Source organism: Giraffa tippelskirchi, chromosome 4 (assembly GCF_054371585.1).
Source record: "Giraffa tippelskirchi isolate mGirTip1 chromosome 4, T2T-mGirTip1v1.2.pri, whole genome shotgun sequence".
Lineage (NCBI taxonomy): Eukaryota > Metazoa > Chordata > Mammalia > Artiodactyla > Giraffidae > Giraffa > Giraffa tippelskirchi.
The window spans coordinates 196,722,641-196,738,472 of NC_137278.1; the positions used below are offsets into that span (position 1 = coordinate 196,722,641).

General features: G+C 52.5%; 1 protein-coding gene across 4 annotated transcripts; it reads left to right on the forward strand.

Annotated features, from left to right (window-relative positions):
* The first annotated feature begins 353 nt into the window (after nucleotides 1-353).
* LPAR5 (lysophosphatidic acid receptor 5) lies at nucleotides 354-15,287 on the forward strand. Of its 4 annotated transcripts, XR_014081661.1 has the most exons (8): nucleotides 4,212-5,404; nucleotides 5,636-5,782; nucleotides 6,673-6,839; nucleotides 7,247-8,662; nucleotides 8,783-10,198; nucleotides 10,768-10,900; nucleotides 14,282-14,867; nucleotides 15,089-15,287. XR_014081661.1 is itself a non-coding variant. In XM_081588184.1 (5 exons), exon 5 carries the CDS (start codon nucleotides 9,015-9,017, stop codon nucleotides 10,119-10,121), a length of 1,107 nt encoding a protein of 368 aa, XP_081444310.1. In that variant the 5' UTR covers nucleotides 4,214-5,404; nucleotides 5,636-5,782; nucleotides 6,673-6,839; nucleotides 7,247-8,662; nucleotides 8,783-9,014; the 3' UTR covers nucleotides 10,122-11,249. The 4 variants fall into 4 exon arrangements, 2 of the variants coding, with proteins under 2 accessions (XP_081444309.1, XP_081444310.1); XR_014081662.1 differs by lacking the exon at nucleotides 15,089-15,287 and having other exon boundaries at nucleotides 6,673-6,843; XM_081588184.1 differs by lacking the exons at nucleotides 14,282-14,867; nucleotides 15,089-15,287 and having other exon boundaries at nucleotides 4,214-5,404; nucleotides 8,783-11,249.
* The last annotated feature ends 545 nt before the right edge of the window (nucleotides 15,288-15,832 follow it).

The following is a 15,832-nucleotide window of genomic DNA, read 5'->3' on the forward strand; positions in this document are numbered from 1 at the left end:
TTTCACCTAGGGCTCAAAGCTCATTTTTTTTGTTGTTTTTTTGCACTGAGCGCAGACAACATGCCTGGCCCTATTGATCTGGAAGACAGGGGGCTCAGCCCAGGCTACAGAGACTAGGGGTTGTCTTCTGAGTCCTGCTCCCCCTCCCCCACAAACACACAGAGGGAGGTATATGCCACCTATGACAAGAGCAAAACCATCTGCTGGAACCCCGAAGAGACGAGACAGCCAAGGGGAACAGGCAGGAGAGCAAGAGGCTGGGGTTAGTCATTTGGAATCTGCAGTAGTGGGGTGTGACAGCTAGGCTTCCCGGAAACTACAAGGGGTGTGTGAGGGATGGGGGGGGCATTAGTGGGTGAGGGTTGGGGCTGCATTAAGTGCCATTTTCTGCTGAGGTTTCTTCTCTGGCCAAACTGAAGGCACTGAGGTCACCCGCTTCCTCCTCTGTCTCTCTCCCTGCCCGCCGTCTTGGGGTTGGTTGCGGGTGCGTGCAGGGCGCCGGGATCTGCTGAGATCTGCCGAGGTGGGTGTGTCCCACCGCCGGGAGCAGGTCCTACCAGCCCAGCCCGGCGCAGAGCAGGCAGACGCCAGCTTGGGACAGCGGCGAGCCACACCGATGAGCACAGGTAAGGGGCTGTCACAGGTGGGATTGAACCTCACAGGGACAGCACCCCTCTTTTAGAATTGAGGGACGTGGGTGGGAGTGGAGGTGAGAGGGGGCCCTGGGACTGGGGAAATCTTTTTGAATAAAGAGCTCAAATGGACGACCTCAGGCAGGCAGACCGCAGACAGAGGACGTGCCCTGAAGCATGAAGCCAGCCCCTGGGCCTGTCTGTCCTGGGGGCTGGGTCTTCCTCTTCACCACCTACTCTCACGCTGAACTCTGGGTCCCAGGGCCACTGAGGAAGGAGGGCCCTCTGGGGATGGTTTCCAACCCTCTCCCATTCTCAGATAAGACAACGTCCAACGCCCACTCATCCAGGGCCAGGCCTCTGCTGGTGACAGTGACCTGACCTGATTAAACTCCCGAGCTGGTTCAAGGCACAGACCTGCTCTCATAGGGACCTTCCCAGCCAACTCCAGTGTCTTACAGACGCCTGAGAGACACTGCCTTCACCCAGGGCGTTTTCTTTATATGATGTTTAGGCCAGGCGTCTCCAAAGTCCTGCCAGGTCTAGTAGAATGTTGTCCAGGAGTGTCACGCAGTGGATAAAATTTCAGATACTGGGCACAGGGTTGGGCTGGAGGTGATATTTGAGGGTGTGCAAGGCCTTCTTTTGTTTTTGTTTTAATATTTATTTATGTATTTTTGGTTGTGCTGAGTTTTCTTTGCTACACACGGGCTTTTCTCTAGTTGCAGAGAATGGGGGCTACTCGCTAGTTGTGGCACACGGGCTTCTCATCGCGGTGGCTTCTCTTGTTTCAGAGCGTGGGCTCTAGATGCGTGGAGCTTCAGTAGTTGCGGCTCAGAGGCTTAGTTGCCGCGAGGCACATGGGATCTTCCCAGATCAGGGATCAAAGCGGTGTCCCTTGGATTGCAAGGTGGATGCTTAACCACTGGACCACCAGGGAAGTCCAAGAGCAGGGCCTCCTGACACCTGTGTGTCACACCACTGAGGGTAGCTGTTCCCTGTTTGTGGGGGCCTCCCTGATGGGAAGGGGACCTCCCATCAGGTCGCATCTCTGGTCCCTTCAGAGTGAGCTGAGGTTGTTGCCAAAGGGGACCTGGAGGCAAGGGTTGGGGTTGAGACAGAAGCAGAAACTTTTAACCCTTGAGCTTCACCTCCTGGCCACCCAGAGACCACAGAGCCTGGCTGTGTCCCTGTCTGGTGCCCTCAGTATGCACCCCAGCAGCTCAGAAGCCTTCCAAGCCCAGGCCCCTGGGGAGGGACCGCAGAGGCTTGAGGGCTCCACACTGCACACACTCAGTGCTGCCCAAGGGCAGGGCCAGGTTCATGAATCCAAAGGTTTCCCGAGGTTTCTCTGAGTCTGTGGGACCCAGCCAAGTCCCAAAGCAAGGACCACCCAGAGCACAGGGCTGCCGAGAGTTGATCCCATCCAAGTCCTGAGCGATTGGGACTTTGTTTCCTGTTTTTCCAGCTCTTGACAGCAGGGTGGAGAAATGTATGCAGGTGGGGAGGTGACAGCCACTCACTGGGCAACTAATCATTGAACTTTTGGCCTTTTCCTAGAAAGGAGAGATGGGGTGAGAATAGAGAGAGGGAAAAGATGCAACCGAGGATGATGTTGGAAGAGCTGGAAGAGAGGCCAAGAGGGGAAGGGTGGGGAGAGGCTGGAGCAGCATCTGGGCTACAGAAAGCAGAGCAGGCCTGGACCAGAGAGGAAGGAGTATGGAGGTTAGACAGGACACGTGGAGGGGAAGACCATGACCCCTGGGTCAGGAGGAGGATATCCACTCAACCTGGTGACCTGATACTATCTCCACCTTACAGACTGCCCCAATCAGCCTGCAGTGCGGGAGACCCAGGTTCGATCCCTGAATCAGGAAGATCCCCTGGAAAAGGGAACAGCTACCCACTCCAGTATTCTTGCCTTAGACTTCCATGGACTGAGGAGCCTGGCGGGCTACAGTCCTTGGGGTAGCAAAGAGTCAGACAAGATTGAGCGACTATCAATCACTTTCACAGACTCCCCAGACCCAGGACAAGCTGATGGGCGGGATTCATCTGTGTTCCAGAGCAGCCCTGGGACAGATTTTCATGAAGCCTTTAGACTTTGTCATGCTTCTGCTGGACGCTCAGTACAGTTTGCATCCGTTTGGGGAATCTGAACATACAGGCCTTAAGAGTCTTCACAATCACACGTGTCTGTGGGTAGAGGTTGCCTCCTCTCATGGCTGTCAGGGTGTGGCAGGAGAGGAAGTGGGTTCAGCTAGCTCCCCAGGTCTGGTTGCCATCACACAGTGTGTGTGGTGGGGGTGAGGGTGGGGAGACACACTGACGGGCTTTTGACTGCCCAAATCTAAAAGTAGGTCAGAGCTATTCAGAGCTGGTCTTCTGGGGCAAGAAGAATGAAGATACTGGAGATTCCCACTTTCCAAATTTCTGAAGGGTGTAGATTCCGAAGAAGAAGAGCAAGGCCTTTGGTGGATGTGCGGAGAGGCGGGGAGAGCAGGGGGGAAGAGGGGCAGGAAGCCCATGGGGAGGGTAGCAGACAGGAGGAAGCTGGAGGGGTCTGTCTTCCCTCCCTGCCCCCATCAGTGTCCCAAATCACCCACCCCCCTTCTGTTCAGCTCCCCTCTGCATCCCTGGTCAGGCGCCAGAAGGGTGGACGCCACGGGCCAGTTGTGTGGAGGAGAGGAAGGGAAAGATCATGATCTAGCCTCCTGTCCACTTTTATTCTCCATTCTCACTTCCTGCCAAGGCAGAAAATAGCCCTGCCCTGCTGACTTATCTCAGCAAAGCGTGGTGCCCAGCCCAGCTCAGAGGGCAGTGGGGCTGGTCCCAGAGGCCCCAGGGACACAAGGGATCTGGGCCCCGGGTGTGCTTGTGGCAAGCTGAAGGACGGAGAAGGCGAGGAGGAGAGTGACCGCGCATACTCTGGTCTGTGCGTGGTGTGTGTGGGGTGGGGGCAGGATGCCGGAGGGGCAGTCCCTGGGCCTCTCTTTGCCTCTCAGTACCCTGGGGCAGGGATCTGCTTGTGGCCATCTGCACACCTGTGTGTGTGCCCCTGAAGCTGCCTGTCTGTCTCTCCATCTAAGGATGTTGTCCCGAAGATGGGGGCTGGGTCTGCCCTTCTCTCCTGGCTTGGCTGTCTGAGGCTCTGTGCACACACACGTGTTACACACTGATCTGTATGTTACTAGTGATCTTGTGTGCCTATCCCTCAGCTCACCCTTACCTGCCTGTGGCCTTGCATGTGAGTGCAGCTGCGTGCTCACGTGACCTCTGGGCATGCTGAGGTTGCTGAGGCCTTCAAGTTCCCCTTCTCCTTGGGGAAATGAAGTCCCAGTGTCTCTGCTCTTCTGGGGCTGCTGCTGTTTCTTTGCTTTACCGCCCCCCATCCCCAACCTGACCTCTTGCTGACGGCAGGGCAGAGGAGAGGACTTTGCTGCCCCTCCCCCACACCTAGAGCCCTCCTTCCGTTTCCTGTTTGCCTCCTTTTTGGCAGTTTTTCCCATCTTTGCCATCTGGCCTGGCACCGTGCCCATTCAGTTCCTCTGACAAGGAGCTCCAGGGAAGCAAGCGGATGGGGTGGGAGATCAGGGCAGGGGCCTGGCAGCTCTCAATGCTCAGCTTAGGCCATTCTGTGTGAGTCTGTCAGAGAGGGGTGGCTTTTTGAGACATCAACCCAAGGGCTTCTCGGCTTTGGAATGGAGGGAGGAAAGAGCATCTCTGAAGAATTCCTAACTCCACCTTTTAGTAGCAGCTCACCTAATACATTCTGGTCTCACTAACATGACAGTGTTGTTGATGAGAGCCTTGTGTGCTGTGTGCTTAGTCACTCAGTCCTGTTCAACCCTCTGCCACCCCATGGACTGTAGCCCACCAGGCTCCTCTGTCCATGGGATTTTCCAGGCAAGAATACTGGAGTGGGTTGCCATTTACTCTTCCAGGGGATCTTCCTGACCTAAGGATCGAACCCAGGTCTCTAGTGTCTCCTGCGTGGCAGGCTGACTCTTTACCACTGAGCCACGAAGGAAGTGCTGAGAGATTTGGGATTCTTGGAAAAGAATTATCCATTCACTTATTCACTCATTCTAGCTGTAGGGAGCTATTGATTCTCCAAAGAATGGTTAAGAAGGGTAAAATGCTACTGTAATTGTAGCTGTGGGCCTCCCAGGTGGCTCAGTGGTAAATAATCTGCCTGCAATGCAGGAGATACTGGAGCTCTGGGTTTGATCCCTGTCGGGAAGATCCCCTCCCTGGATGAGGAAATGGCCACCCACTCCAGTATTCTTGCCTGGGAAATCCCATGGACATGGACAGAGGAGCATGGCGGGCTATAGTTCATGGGGTCGCAAAGAGTCAGACATGACTTAGGGACTAAACAGCAACAAAAATTGCAGCCGTAAACTGTTACGGAAGTTTTATCACAAGCAGTTTCCAAACAAGGCTCTCCAAAGGGACATGCCTTTCACTGAGTTGCACATGTGGAAAAGATAGTCAGGAATGTGATAAGAAGAGGTTGGAATGATACATGAAATATTATAACAGGATTACAGGCTGGATGGACATGGGGGGCAGAGGGAAGACTTCCTGCCAGGCAGCCAGTGCATATCACAAGGGCCTGCTAAGTGGAAAGACTGAAGCGTGAGTGAGCTTGGGAAGAAAGCTGTGAAAGGTTTAATCCTCACCCTAGGACCTTATCATCTGGTTGGGGAAATGGGACAAATACACAGGACATGACCTGAGGAGCTGAAAGCAGAAAACTGTTTCAGTAGGTAAGGAGAAATTGTCAGGAGGGCATATTTGTGTGTGTGAGAGATGAGTCCGTGGTACCAATGTTTGAAGTGGGAGAAAGAAGGAAGTGGGTTATTAAACAGCACATATTTCAATTGGACAAAGCAGGAAGTAAAAGCGTTCACCTATGGGCACAGATTTCATCTAGGCAGCAATAAAATTTAGGTGCAGCATCCAGCTCACACCCACCCACCCATTCTTATTGGAGGCAGCTTGGACTTTGGAGGTGGGACGTCCTGGGTTTGAGTCCTGATTTCACTGCTCACTGGCCACTTTTGAGTAAAAATCAGGAGAAACACTGACCTCCAAGGGCTGCTGGGAGGATTAGAGCTTGCAGTTAGAAGGCACCCAGGGAGATGGTAAGTGATCAGTAAGGCAGCTATTATTTTTGACTCAACATTTATGGAGGGAGGGGCTGGGGCTACAAAGATGAGTAAGTCACAGTCCACAGGCCCTCCCTCAAAGAGCTCACGGGTGAGTGGGAGGAGCAGACCAAGAACAGCTCATCACTGCCTGAGTAGGAAGAGCTGACCTGCGTCCAAAGTGCTGGGGAGACACCAGAGAGGGGACTATGCCTGCCTGGTGGGAGGGCGGGAGTCAGGAAAGGCATTATGGGGCCCTGAGAAGTGGCTGAGTTTACCAGTCAGAGAAGGGGAGAAAGGGCATTCCAGGTTGAAGAGACAGCACGCTAAAGGCAGACCCCTGAAGCTGTCAAGTATTTGCAGAATTACCACTAGTTTGGCATGACTGGAGCAAAGGATCATGGGAGGTGGGCACATTTTAGGAAGAGAATCTGGTGTTACTTGCTTTTCCGCATGTTTAAGACCCATTCAGCATTATTTTCGTTGATGAAATTGGTATTTCATAGGGGAAATGTTTCTTTATTCTTGAGCTGTGCTTCTTACAAGTCTTAAACTGCTGGAGTCTACAACTGCTGGTTGGAGGGAGAACAAATAAGCAAGTGAAAAACACACTAGGAAACGCATGACAATTAGGTTTACAACTTTGTTCCATGTAAAGATTTAAGTAGTTCCTACTGAAAGGAGTAGGTTCAGTATTTTGGGATAATGGCTCAGAGTCTTCAGATAACTTCTTTCCTTAAGATCCCTAAGTCAGCATGTGGCCACCCATGTTCATTACCATTACCCACAATATCCAAAAGATGGAAAATCCCAAGTGACCATCAACAAATGAACGGATGAACAAAGTGTGGTGTTTATATGGGAAAATATTTGTTTTTGTTGTTTAGCTGTTTAATCGTGTCCGACTCTTTGAGACCCCATGGACGATAGCCCACCAGGCTCCCCTGTCCATGGGATTTTCCAGGCAAGAATACTGGAGTGGGTTGCCATTTCCTCATCCAGGGAGGGGATCTTCCCGGCTCAGGAATCGAACCTGCGTCTCCTGCATTGGCAGGCAGGTTCTTTACCACTGACCTACCTGGGAAGCTCAGGAAAATATTATTCAGCCATAAAAGACTGTAACTCTGATACAGTCTATAGCATGGAGGGACCTTGAAAACTTTAAGCTAAGTGAAATAACCCAGACACAGAAGGATGGAAATTCTATGCTTCCACTCAGAGGAGGGGGTCTAGAATAGGCAAATTTACACAGACAGAAAGTAGAATAGAAGTTGCCAGGAGAGGGAGGGAGGGGGGATGAGCAGTTATTGCTTAATGGGTATAAAGTTGTTTGGGATGATGAAAAAGTTTCAGAAATAGTGGCAATGGTTACACAATGCTGCAATTGTACTTAATGTCACTGAATTGTACTCTTAGAAATGGTTACAATGGTAATTTTCTGAAGTTCTGTATATTTTGCAGCACACACAAAACAGACAGCATGTGGGGATCACAATGGAGGGGTCGCTTCTGTGGCCTTCTGGCATTAAAGAAGGACTTGAGATCAAGTCCTGTCTTCTGACTCCACTACCTCTGGCCACACCCTTCGTCTGCCACCTTTTGCCTGAGGATGGCAGTGGCTGTGGTCTGCCCTTTCCGGCAGTCTTATCAGAGCCCACAGTACTTCCTGGCCTCATTGCCACCTTCTCTGCGCTAAGCGCCCCCTTCAAGCCCTTAGGACCAAACCACCATCTCCCCCCATCATAGAATCCTCACTAGGAAACAGACTCTGCAGGGAAGCACCCAGAGAAGTTCAACTCACGGGGCCTTCTCCCGTCTGGCAGGACTGTGCTGAGGTGTGCCATCAGCCTATGGGACCCACATTCTATTACTGTCCCCATTTTACAAATGCAGACACTGAGAGTGAGCAAGGTCAAACCATCCAGCTGAACCGGGTCGCTCTGACAACAAAGCCAGCCCACACAGGGGCAACAGCAGAGATGAGGCTGGGATTTCGTCCTGTACTCAGGAGTTTGAACTTTATTCTTTAGATAATGGGGAACAAGCAGAACAGGCTGGTGCCAGGAGGGGCTCCACAGTTCTTCTCACCACCTGACATAATAGCTATTTGTGTGCGTGTGTGTGTGCTAAATCATTCAGTCATGTCCAACTCTTTGCGATGCTATGGACTGTAGCCCGCCAGGCTCCTCTGTCCATGGGATCTCCCAGGCAAGAATACTGGAGTGGGTTGCCATTACCTTCTCCAGGGGATCTTCTGGACCCAGCGATTGAACCACATCTGCTGTGGCTCCTGCATTGCAGGTAGATTCTTTACCCCTGAGCCATCCACCAAGGGAAGCCAATACCTATTTACCAATACTTTATCATCTGTCTCCTTTCAGTGGAATGGAAAATAGGTGGGGGCAAGTCCTTTGCTTTGTTCACTGCTGTGAACATACCTGAAACCTTCTAAAGTCCCAGGAAGCATTTGTAGAAGAAAGGAAGAAAGGAAGAGATATTAGCAGATAATAACAGTAACCAAAGCATTTCATACATATGGTCTTGTTGAGTCTAATGACCTTGTGAAGTAGGATGAGGGGTAGGGATATTAAGTCAGTTTTCTTTCCTTTAAAAAAAATTATTTATTTGGCTGTGCAGGGTCTTAGTTGCAGCATGCAAACTCTTGTTTGCAGCATGTAGGCTCTAGGTCCCTCACTAGGGATCGAACCCTGCCTTGGGAGCTCTGAGTCTTAGCCACTAGACCACCAGGGAAGTGGCTAAGGCACACGAGGACAAAGGCACAGATTTATACCTAGGCAATTCTGATTCCAGAGCCTGTGCATTTAACACTGTGCCATGGAGCTGGCTGCAGAAAGCTGTTCTGGGCACAGAAGGAAGGTAGGGGAAAGATCTGAGGCTGGAAAAGGTCTCAAGAGGCCAGGGAGTTCAGCTCCATAACGTTTGTATCTTCAGCCCTTCCTTGCACGATTTTGACTTCTGGCTTCCCTCCTGCTCCAGGTCTCCACTGCCGATGAGGCTGTGAGCAAAGGCATCCCACTGCTCCCCACCTTCCCCCAAGCCGGCTGCCTTGCAACCACAACCCACACGCCCATGCTGAACCTCCACTTGCTCTGGGGCTCTCTGTGCAGCCCCCAGGCCCCGGCCCTGGAGACTGGAGATGAACGTGATGCTAGGACGCGGGTGCGCCCCCTGATGCCCCCAGCCTAGCTCCTCGGCGCACAGTGGCACGATGCAAGCCAACTCCTCGGCCAACAAGTCTCTTCCCACCGAGTGCCCGGACTACCAGCCCATCCATCACTTGCATCTGGTGGTCTACAGCGTGGTGCTGGCGGCCGGGCTCCCCCTCAACGCGCTGGCCCTCTGGGTCTTCCTGCGAGCGCTGCGCGTGCACTCAGTGGTGAGCGTGTACATGTGCAACCTGGCGGCCAGCGACCTGCTCTTCACCCTCTCGCTGCCCTTGCGCCTGTCCTACTACGCGCGGCACTACTGGCCCTTCCCGGACTTTCTGTGCCAGCTGGCGGGCGCCGTCTTCCAGATGAACATGTACGGCAGCTGCATCTTCCTGACGCTCATCAACGTGGACCGCTACGCCGCCATCGTGCACCCGCTGCGGCTGCGCCACCTGCGGCGGCCCCGCGTGGCGCGGCTGCTCTGCCTGGGCGTGTGGGCGCTCATCCTGGTGTTCGCCGTGCCCACCATCCTGGCGCACCGGCCCTCGTCCTGCGCCAGAGACGGCCGCTACGTGTCCCTGTGCTTCGAGAGCTTCAGCGACGAGCTGTGGAAGGGCAGCCTACTGCCGCTTCTGCTGCTGGCCGAGGCGTTGGGCTTCCTGCTGCCCCTGGCGGCCGTGGTCTACTCGTCGGGCCGCGTCTTCTGGACCCTGGCGCGGCCCGACGCCACGCGGAGCCAGCGGCGGCGGAAGACGGTGCGCCTCCTGCTGGCGAGCCTGGTCATCTTCCTGCTGTGCTTCGTGCCCTACAACGCCACGCTGGCCGTGTACGGGCTGCTGCGCGGCGAGGTAGTGCCCGCCAGCTCCGAGGCGCGCAAAAAGGTGCGCGGGGTGCTGATGGTCATGGTGCTGCTGGCCGGCGCCAACTGCGTGCTCGACCCGCTTGTGTACTACTTCAGCGCCGAGGGCTTCCGCAACACCCTGCGCGGCCTGAGCGCCCCGCTCCGGGCCAGGACCTCTGCGGCCAACGGGGCTAAGGAGGAGCTCGCTAAACCGCTCACCGAGACTGCCCCCGCCTCTACTCTGACCACCGCCAGCCAGGGGCAGCTCCGGCCCTCCGACCCCCGGTCATCCTTCACCCCGTCCCACGAGGATTCGTCCTTCTGAACGCACAGTCGTTCGTGCCAGAGCGCAGTCCCCTCGCTGCCCGCTCCCGCGCCTCTGGCACTTTCAGACACGCCGGGGTATGCACCGGGGTGGGGGCGGTAGGGTAGGCTCTGGGACTTAGGAGTGGCAGCTCTCGCTCCCAGATGCAGAAGAGAACGAAGTGTGGGGCCCAGGGGCGCGCGGAAGGAAGAGCGCCTCTGGAAATGTCTTTAACTGGGGGTGATGGTGAGCCGGGGAGGACCCCTTCCCCAGCCCCTAGAAAGTGTTGCTTGTGAACCTGCCCGTGCAGGGGCAGGAGACTGGATGAAATGCCCTTGGCAGGCAGGAGACGCGGCCCACAGCTGGTAGATGGAGCAGAAGATGGGTGTCCTGCCTTTAGACCGACCACAGCAGACTTAGGGAGTCGTAGGAGGCTCCGCCTGCCCAGCACTGAGGCATATATTAATAATACAAAAGCGTATTGGATGCTCACTGAATTGGTTTCCTTCTTGTCTAGTGACTTGAAACAATTTAGACTTGACGCCCAGCATGGGTAGTTGGGGGCAGGGCAAAAGTGAGTTCGAGTTTTCCCTCCAAGTTCTTGGTCCCTGTTTCCCTTTCTAAGTCCTGCCTTCTCCTTCCTCCTTCAAGATCTCCTCCATTCCAGGTCCTCTGTTCTTCCCCCTCCACCTGGCACCTGGTCTGCTGCTGCTGCTGCTAAGTCGCTTCAGTCGTGTCCGACTCTGTGTGACCCCGTGGACGGCAGCCCACCAGGCTCCGCCGTCCCTGGGATTCTCCAGGCAAGAACACTGGAGTGGGTTGCCATTTCCTTCTCCAATGCATGAAAGTGAAAAGTGAAAGTGAAGTTGCTCAGTCGTGTCTGACTCTTAGCGACCCCATGGGCTGCAGCCCACCAGGCTCCGCCGTCCCTGGGATTCTCCAGGCAAGAGGACTGGAGTGGGGTGCCGTTGCCTTCTCCGTATCTGGTGCTTCACCTATAATACAATAAGGAGAACATTCTTGTACTAAAGGAACAGTTCTCAGACTTGTTGGTCTCAGACCCTTTCACACTCTTAAACATGGAGCATTCCAAAGAGCTTTTGCTTATACTTTGTTCTTTCAGTATTTAACCATACTAGAAATCAAAAAGAATAACTTTAAAACAGAAATACACAAGCACACATTCCGATAGCTGTGAGAGCAACAGTGTCACGAAGCCACTGGGAAATTCCATCATCTCCTTGTGAGAATGAGTGAAAAGGACAAATGACAACTTAGTAGTATTTTTATGAAAATAGTTTAGACTTTCTCAAAGATTCCATCCCCGGATCATGCTTTAGAACCATACCTGTACTGAAACATTAAGAGTTTGTGTAATTTCTTCCCAGGCCATTATATACATTGTTTTTATTGATGCCAGGGAAAGAGCAGTGCTCAAGTCAATTGCCAGTTGTAGTCTGTAAGGCTTGCAGCTTCTGGCGGGGGCGGGGGGAGGGGGGTCAGGGTGCAAAGCGAGTAGGTGCTCTACCTCAGTGGAGCATTGTCTGGGGATCCTAGAGCTGCAGCGGGAGGTGGGGGTGGAACTAGCTGCATAAATACTCAGGAGGAGGTGAGGGTGGGTGTTTCTCTGGGCAGGGAAAAGGGAACAGAACAAGAGCCAGGCAAAAAGTTTACATGGAAGTAAATCCAATGAATGATGGACAGGAGGGCAGGAACAGGGTGACTGCTCTTAGCAAGCTGGAAGTAAGGAAATGAAAGTCTGATATACCGGCCACCTACTGTTTCCTTCCTTCTTGAATGGAGTCTGGGCTGGCACTATGTCATCCTAAGACCCTGACATTATTAGTGAGATTAGTGAGGGAGTTGGTGACATGCTCATGTCCCACATGCATTTCTATGTCTCTCAATGCTGTATGTTTCTGTGTGTGTGCATGTGTGTGTGTCTGTGTGTGACTGTCAGAGTTTCCCAGGCTGTGCCTCTGTGTGTTTTAGTTCGAACTAAGCCTTTTGTGTCTTTACCTGAGTCCTCCAGATAGTGATTTACAAGGGTAAAATGACCCCTGGTGGCCAAACCGGAGAACTGACCCAGCATCCTCCCTGAGAACCGTGAAGCAGAGCTTTCCTCGTCTGCTGCTCTAGAGGAGGCCTGGTGGTTAGCAGGTTAGCACCTGCTCCATCCATTGCTCCATCATTAGGGTTCAGCCCTTCTGGCCCTGAGGGCACCAAATGTCATCATTGTCCAAAGCCTCAGCATTTTGCCCTATCCAAACTGAACCCAACGGTTTTTAAAAATTACTTGAGTTTATTTGCTTTGGCCACATTGCATGGTTTACAGGATCTTTGTTCCCCAACCAGGGATCGAACCCGTGTCCTCGGTAGCAAAAGCATGGAATCCTAGCCACTGCATAGCCAGAGAGTTCTCTATTTGAGTATTTTTATATGCAGATAAGTGGATGAATTCCAAAGTAATTAAAACTCACATAGCAAGTATCTTCTTTCTATATAATTTACTTATTTATTTATTAATTATAACTTTTATAGTTTATTGTCTGTCTCCCCTTCACTGCCCCCCCCAAGTAGAATGTAAGCTCCCTGGGGGCAGGGATCTTTGGTTCTCTGATGTATTCCCAGCATACAGAACAGTGTCTGGCGCCAAAGAATTACCTAATAAATATTTGTTGAAATGATGAACAGTTGAATCATTTTTTTAAATTTTTTATTGAAGTATAGTTGAATTACAATGTTGTGTTAATTACTGCTGTAATGAACAATAGGGCTTCCCTGTGGCTCAGTGGTAAAGAATCCTCCTGGCCAATACAGAAGATACAAGTTTGATCCCTGGGTTGGGAAGATCCCCTGGATGAGGAAATGGCAACCCACTCCAGTATTCTTTTTTTTTATATATATTCGATCCCATGGACTGTAGCCTGCCAGGCTCCTCTGTCCATGGGATTCTCTAGGCGAGAATACTGGAATGGGTTGGTTCTCCACACTCCAGTATTCTTGCCTGGAGAATCCCATGAACAGAAGAGCCTGGCAGGCTACAGTCCACGGGTCACAAAGGGTTGGATGTGACTTAGAGACCCAACAACAAAATGAACAGTAGAACCTTGCTGTGCAGTAGTTTACTACCTAGCGGGGACCAAAGAACAAGTCAACGATAGTTATTATTCAAGATGGAAGATGGAAGAATGCAGGGGAAGTCGCTAGCCATTAATTTATTGGGCACCAGACAGTCCCTGGAGGTTCTTGAGTGAGGTTCGGCCTACCCTGACACACTGTGTGGGATAAACTACAGGGAAATGAGGTGGGGGAGAGTCTAAGGAGAAAGAAAGACAGGTGAGGGGCTTGGTCCAGGAGGTGTGCCTGCGGTGGCAGATGGAAATAAGTTTTCTCCAGTGTGGACTCTCCTTCGTTTAAGCTCTGGTGGACTGTTTCCCCACACTCAATGTAACCACAGGGTTTCCATGAGAACAGAGAGGCAAGAATAGATTCAGGAGGACTTCCCTGGTGGTCCAGTGGTTGAGACTCCGTGCTTCCAAAGCAGGGGGCTCTGGTTTGATCCCTAGTTGGGGAACTAAGATCCCACATGTTGCACAGTGCAGAGATTAGATTCAGGAGGTGTTACAGGCAGCGGAGGAATGAGCAAAAGCTGATACGAACAGGAAGTTTAAGGAAATCTGCAGCCACTGCTATTTTCACAGGATCCCCTGATGACTGGGTGGCCAATGTAATGGCAGCTACATGTGGGAAATCCAGAGACCACCCTGTGTCCGGAAATTTACCTTTTGAGGGGTTAGGAAAACCCAAAGGAGGAAAATGAGAAAATCGCAGACACAGGGAGAAGAGTGTGAACACATTGTAAAAATACTTTCTATGCAATTTGTCTTCCCTGTGGCTCAGCTGGTAAAGAATTTGCCTGCAATGCCAGAGACCTGGGTTCAATCCCTGGGTCGGGAAGATCCCCCGGAGAAGGGAAAGGCTACCCACTCCAGTATTCTGGCCTGGAGAATTCCATGGACTGTAGCATAGTCCATGGGGTCACAAAAAGTCAGACACAACTGAGTGACTTTCACTTCACTTCACGCCAAGACCTTAGTTTTGTGCTCAAAATGCATTGTTTTATTTAATTACTACAATAACCCTCTGAGTTAGGAATAATGATTACCCCCACTTTACAGATGAAACATCCTGGAGAAGCTGAGGTCCTAAGGTCACACAACCAGGAAGTGGGAGGTGTCTCTGAGACTCCCAAACTCCTCTCCTCCTCACAGAACACCCTACTGTATCTCCCCTTCCTTTACAGCCCACTGTCTCATCCCCGGTTCCCTTACACCCACTGCTCCTTGGCGTCCTTTCCTCTCCTTCTCTCCTCATATAGGCCACCATGCTCTCACCTTGAGTCCACTGTGTCATCTCTATCCCTCCACTCAGTGGAGTTTTTCCTCCACGTGCTCCTAACTCACTCACCCTACAACACACCAGCACCTTCCCTCTTCACCTGACTCCACCCCAGTGCAGAACCCACTGTGGCTGAGTGAGTGCTGAGAACAGGGCTCATTCATGGTTCCAATGGTGTTGGGCCCTAAAACATACCCCATGGAGGGTTTGGAAGGACGTGGCTCAAGGGCAGCACCCAAAGCTGGACACCTCAGCCTTCATGCACTTCCTTCCTCCACCTGGGATGTGCCCAGCATCTCCAAGACAGCACTCCTGACTGTCCACCAACTAAACCAAAGAGGACACCACCCCTTGGTTCTTCTCAAGGTCCGTATCCTCTGTAGAATGGTCTGTCCATGTAGTGAGAGAAGCTGGGGAAGAGTAACAATCACTGGTCTTGAGATAAGTTCAGGAGAACAAGGAGAGATGCTTGTTAGCCCTGGAGCATCTTGAGGGAAATCCCTGTGGGGTTGCCACCTGGAGTCCCCTGAAGAAAAGTGGAGGGGGAGGTTAACCTCACATGGAGCCTTCCTTCTCCCTTCTTTCAGGAGACCCTGGAGACCGGGGTGGCTGGGGAACTGTCACCATGCTGTCTTTTCCAAAGGAGCAATGAAAACACTGAAGAGTGAAGTTTCTCCCAGAGGTTTGGAGAATCCCAAAGGCTCTCAGAACTTTGCCATCAAACAAACCTGGGTACTAATTTTGGCTCTGTCACTTCTTGGCAATGTGACCTTGGAAGTTGTTTAACCTCTCTGAAGCTCTATTTCCCCCATGAAATGGGGATCACAGCATCTACTTATTGGGTTCTAGTGGGGGTTAATGAGGTCACCTTTGAAAGGCACCTGAGAGACATCCCATAAGGGGGAGCTTTCTTTCCAACCACGGTCTGGGGAGGACAGGCCGTTGGTGAAGCCAGCTTGTGATGCCCAAGGGGAGAGTCTCTGGAAGACAGCAAGGGTTCCAGGTGAATCCTCGCCCAGATGGAGCTCTGCCAGCAATCAGAACCAGGGCCAGGGATGGGTGAGCAAGGCAGGCGGGGCCAGCTTTCACGGTGCTTGGTCAAGGAGGAGGCCGGGGCAGTGACTGGCCTGTCGCCCTCTGGGGGCACTCTCTCCTCACCGGCCCCTTGTCCATCCCACAGACAGAAAAGTGGGTGGGAAAGTGCCCGAATGGAGAGAAGAGGGGGCATGGCATGAAGAACCAAGCAGAGGAGAAAGGGCAAAAGAGGAGGCTGGAGGGGAAGTGAGGGCCCGGGCAGGCCCGGGTGGGGCCGGGAGAGGGGCCCAGGGCAG

What these genes read in the sequence shown, in the direction of transcription:
- LPAR5 (XM_081588183.1), top strand. Translation starts at nt 9,015, where the DNA reads ATGCAAGCCAACTCCTCGGCCAACAAGTCTCTTCCCACCGAGTGCCCG.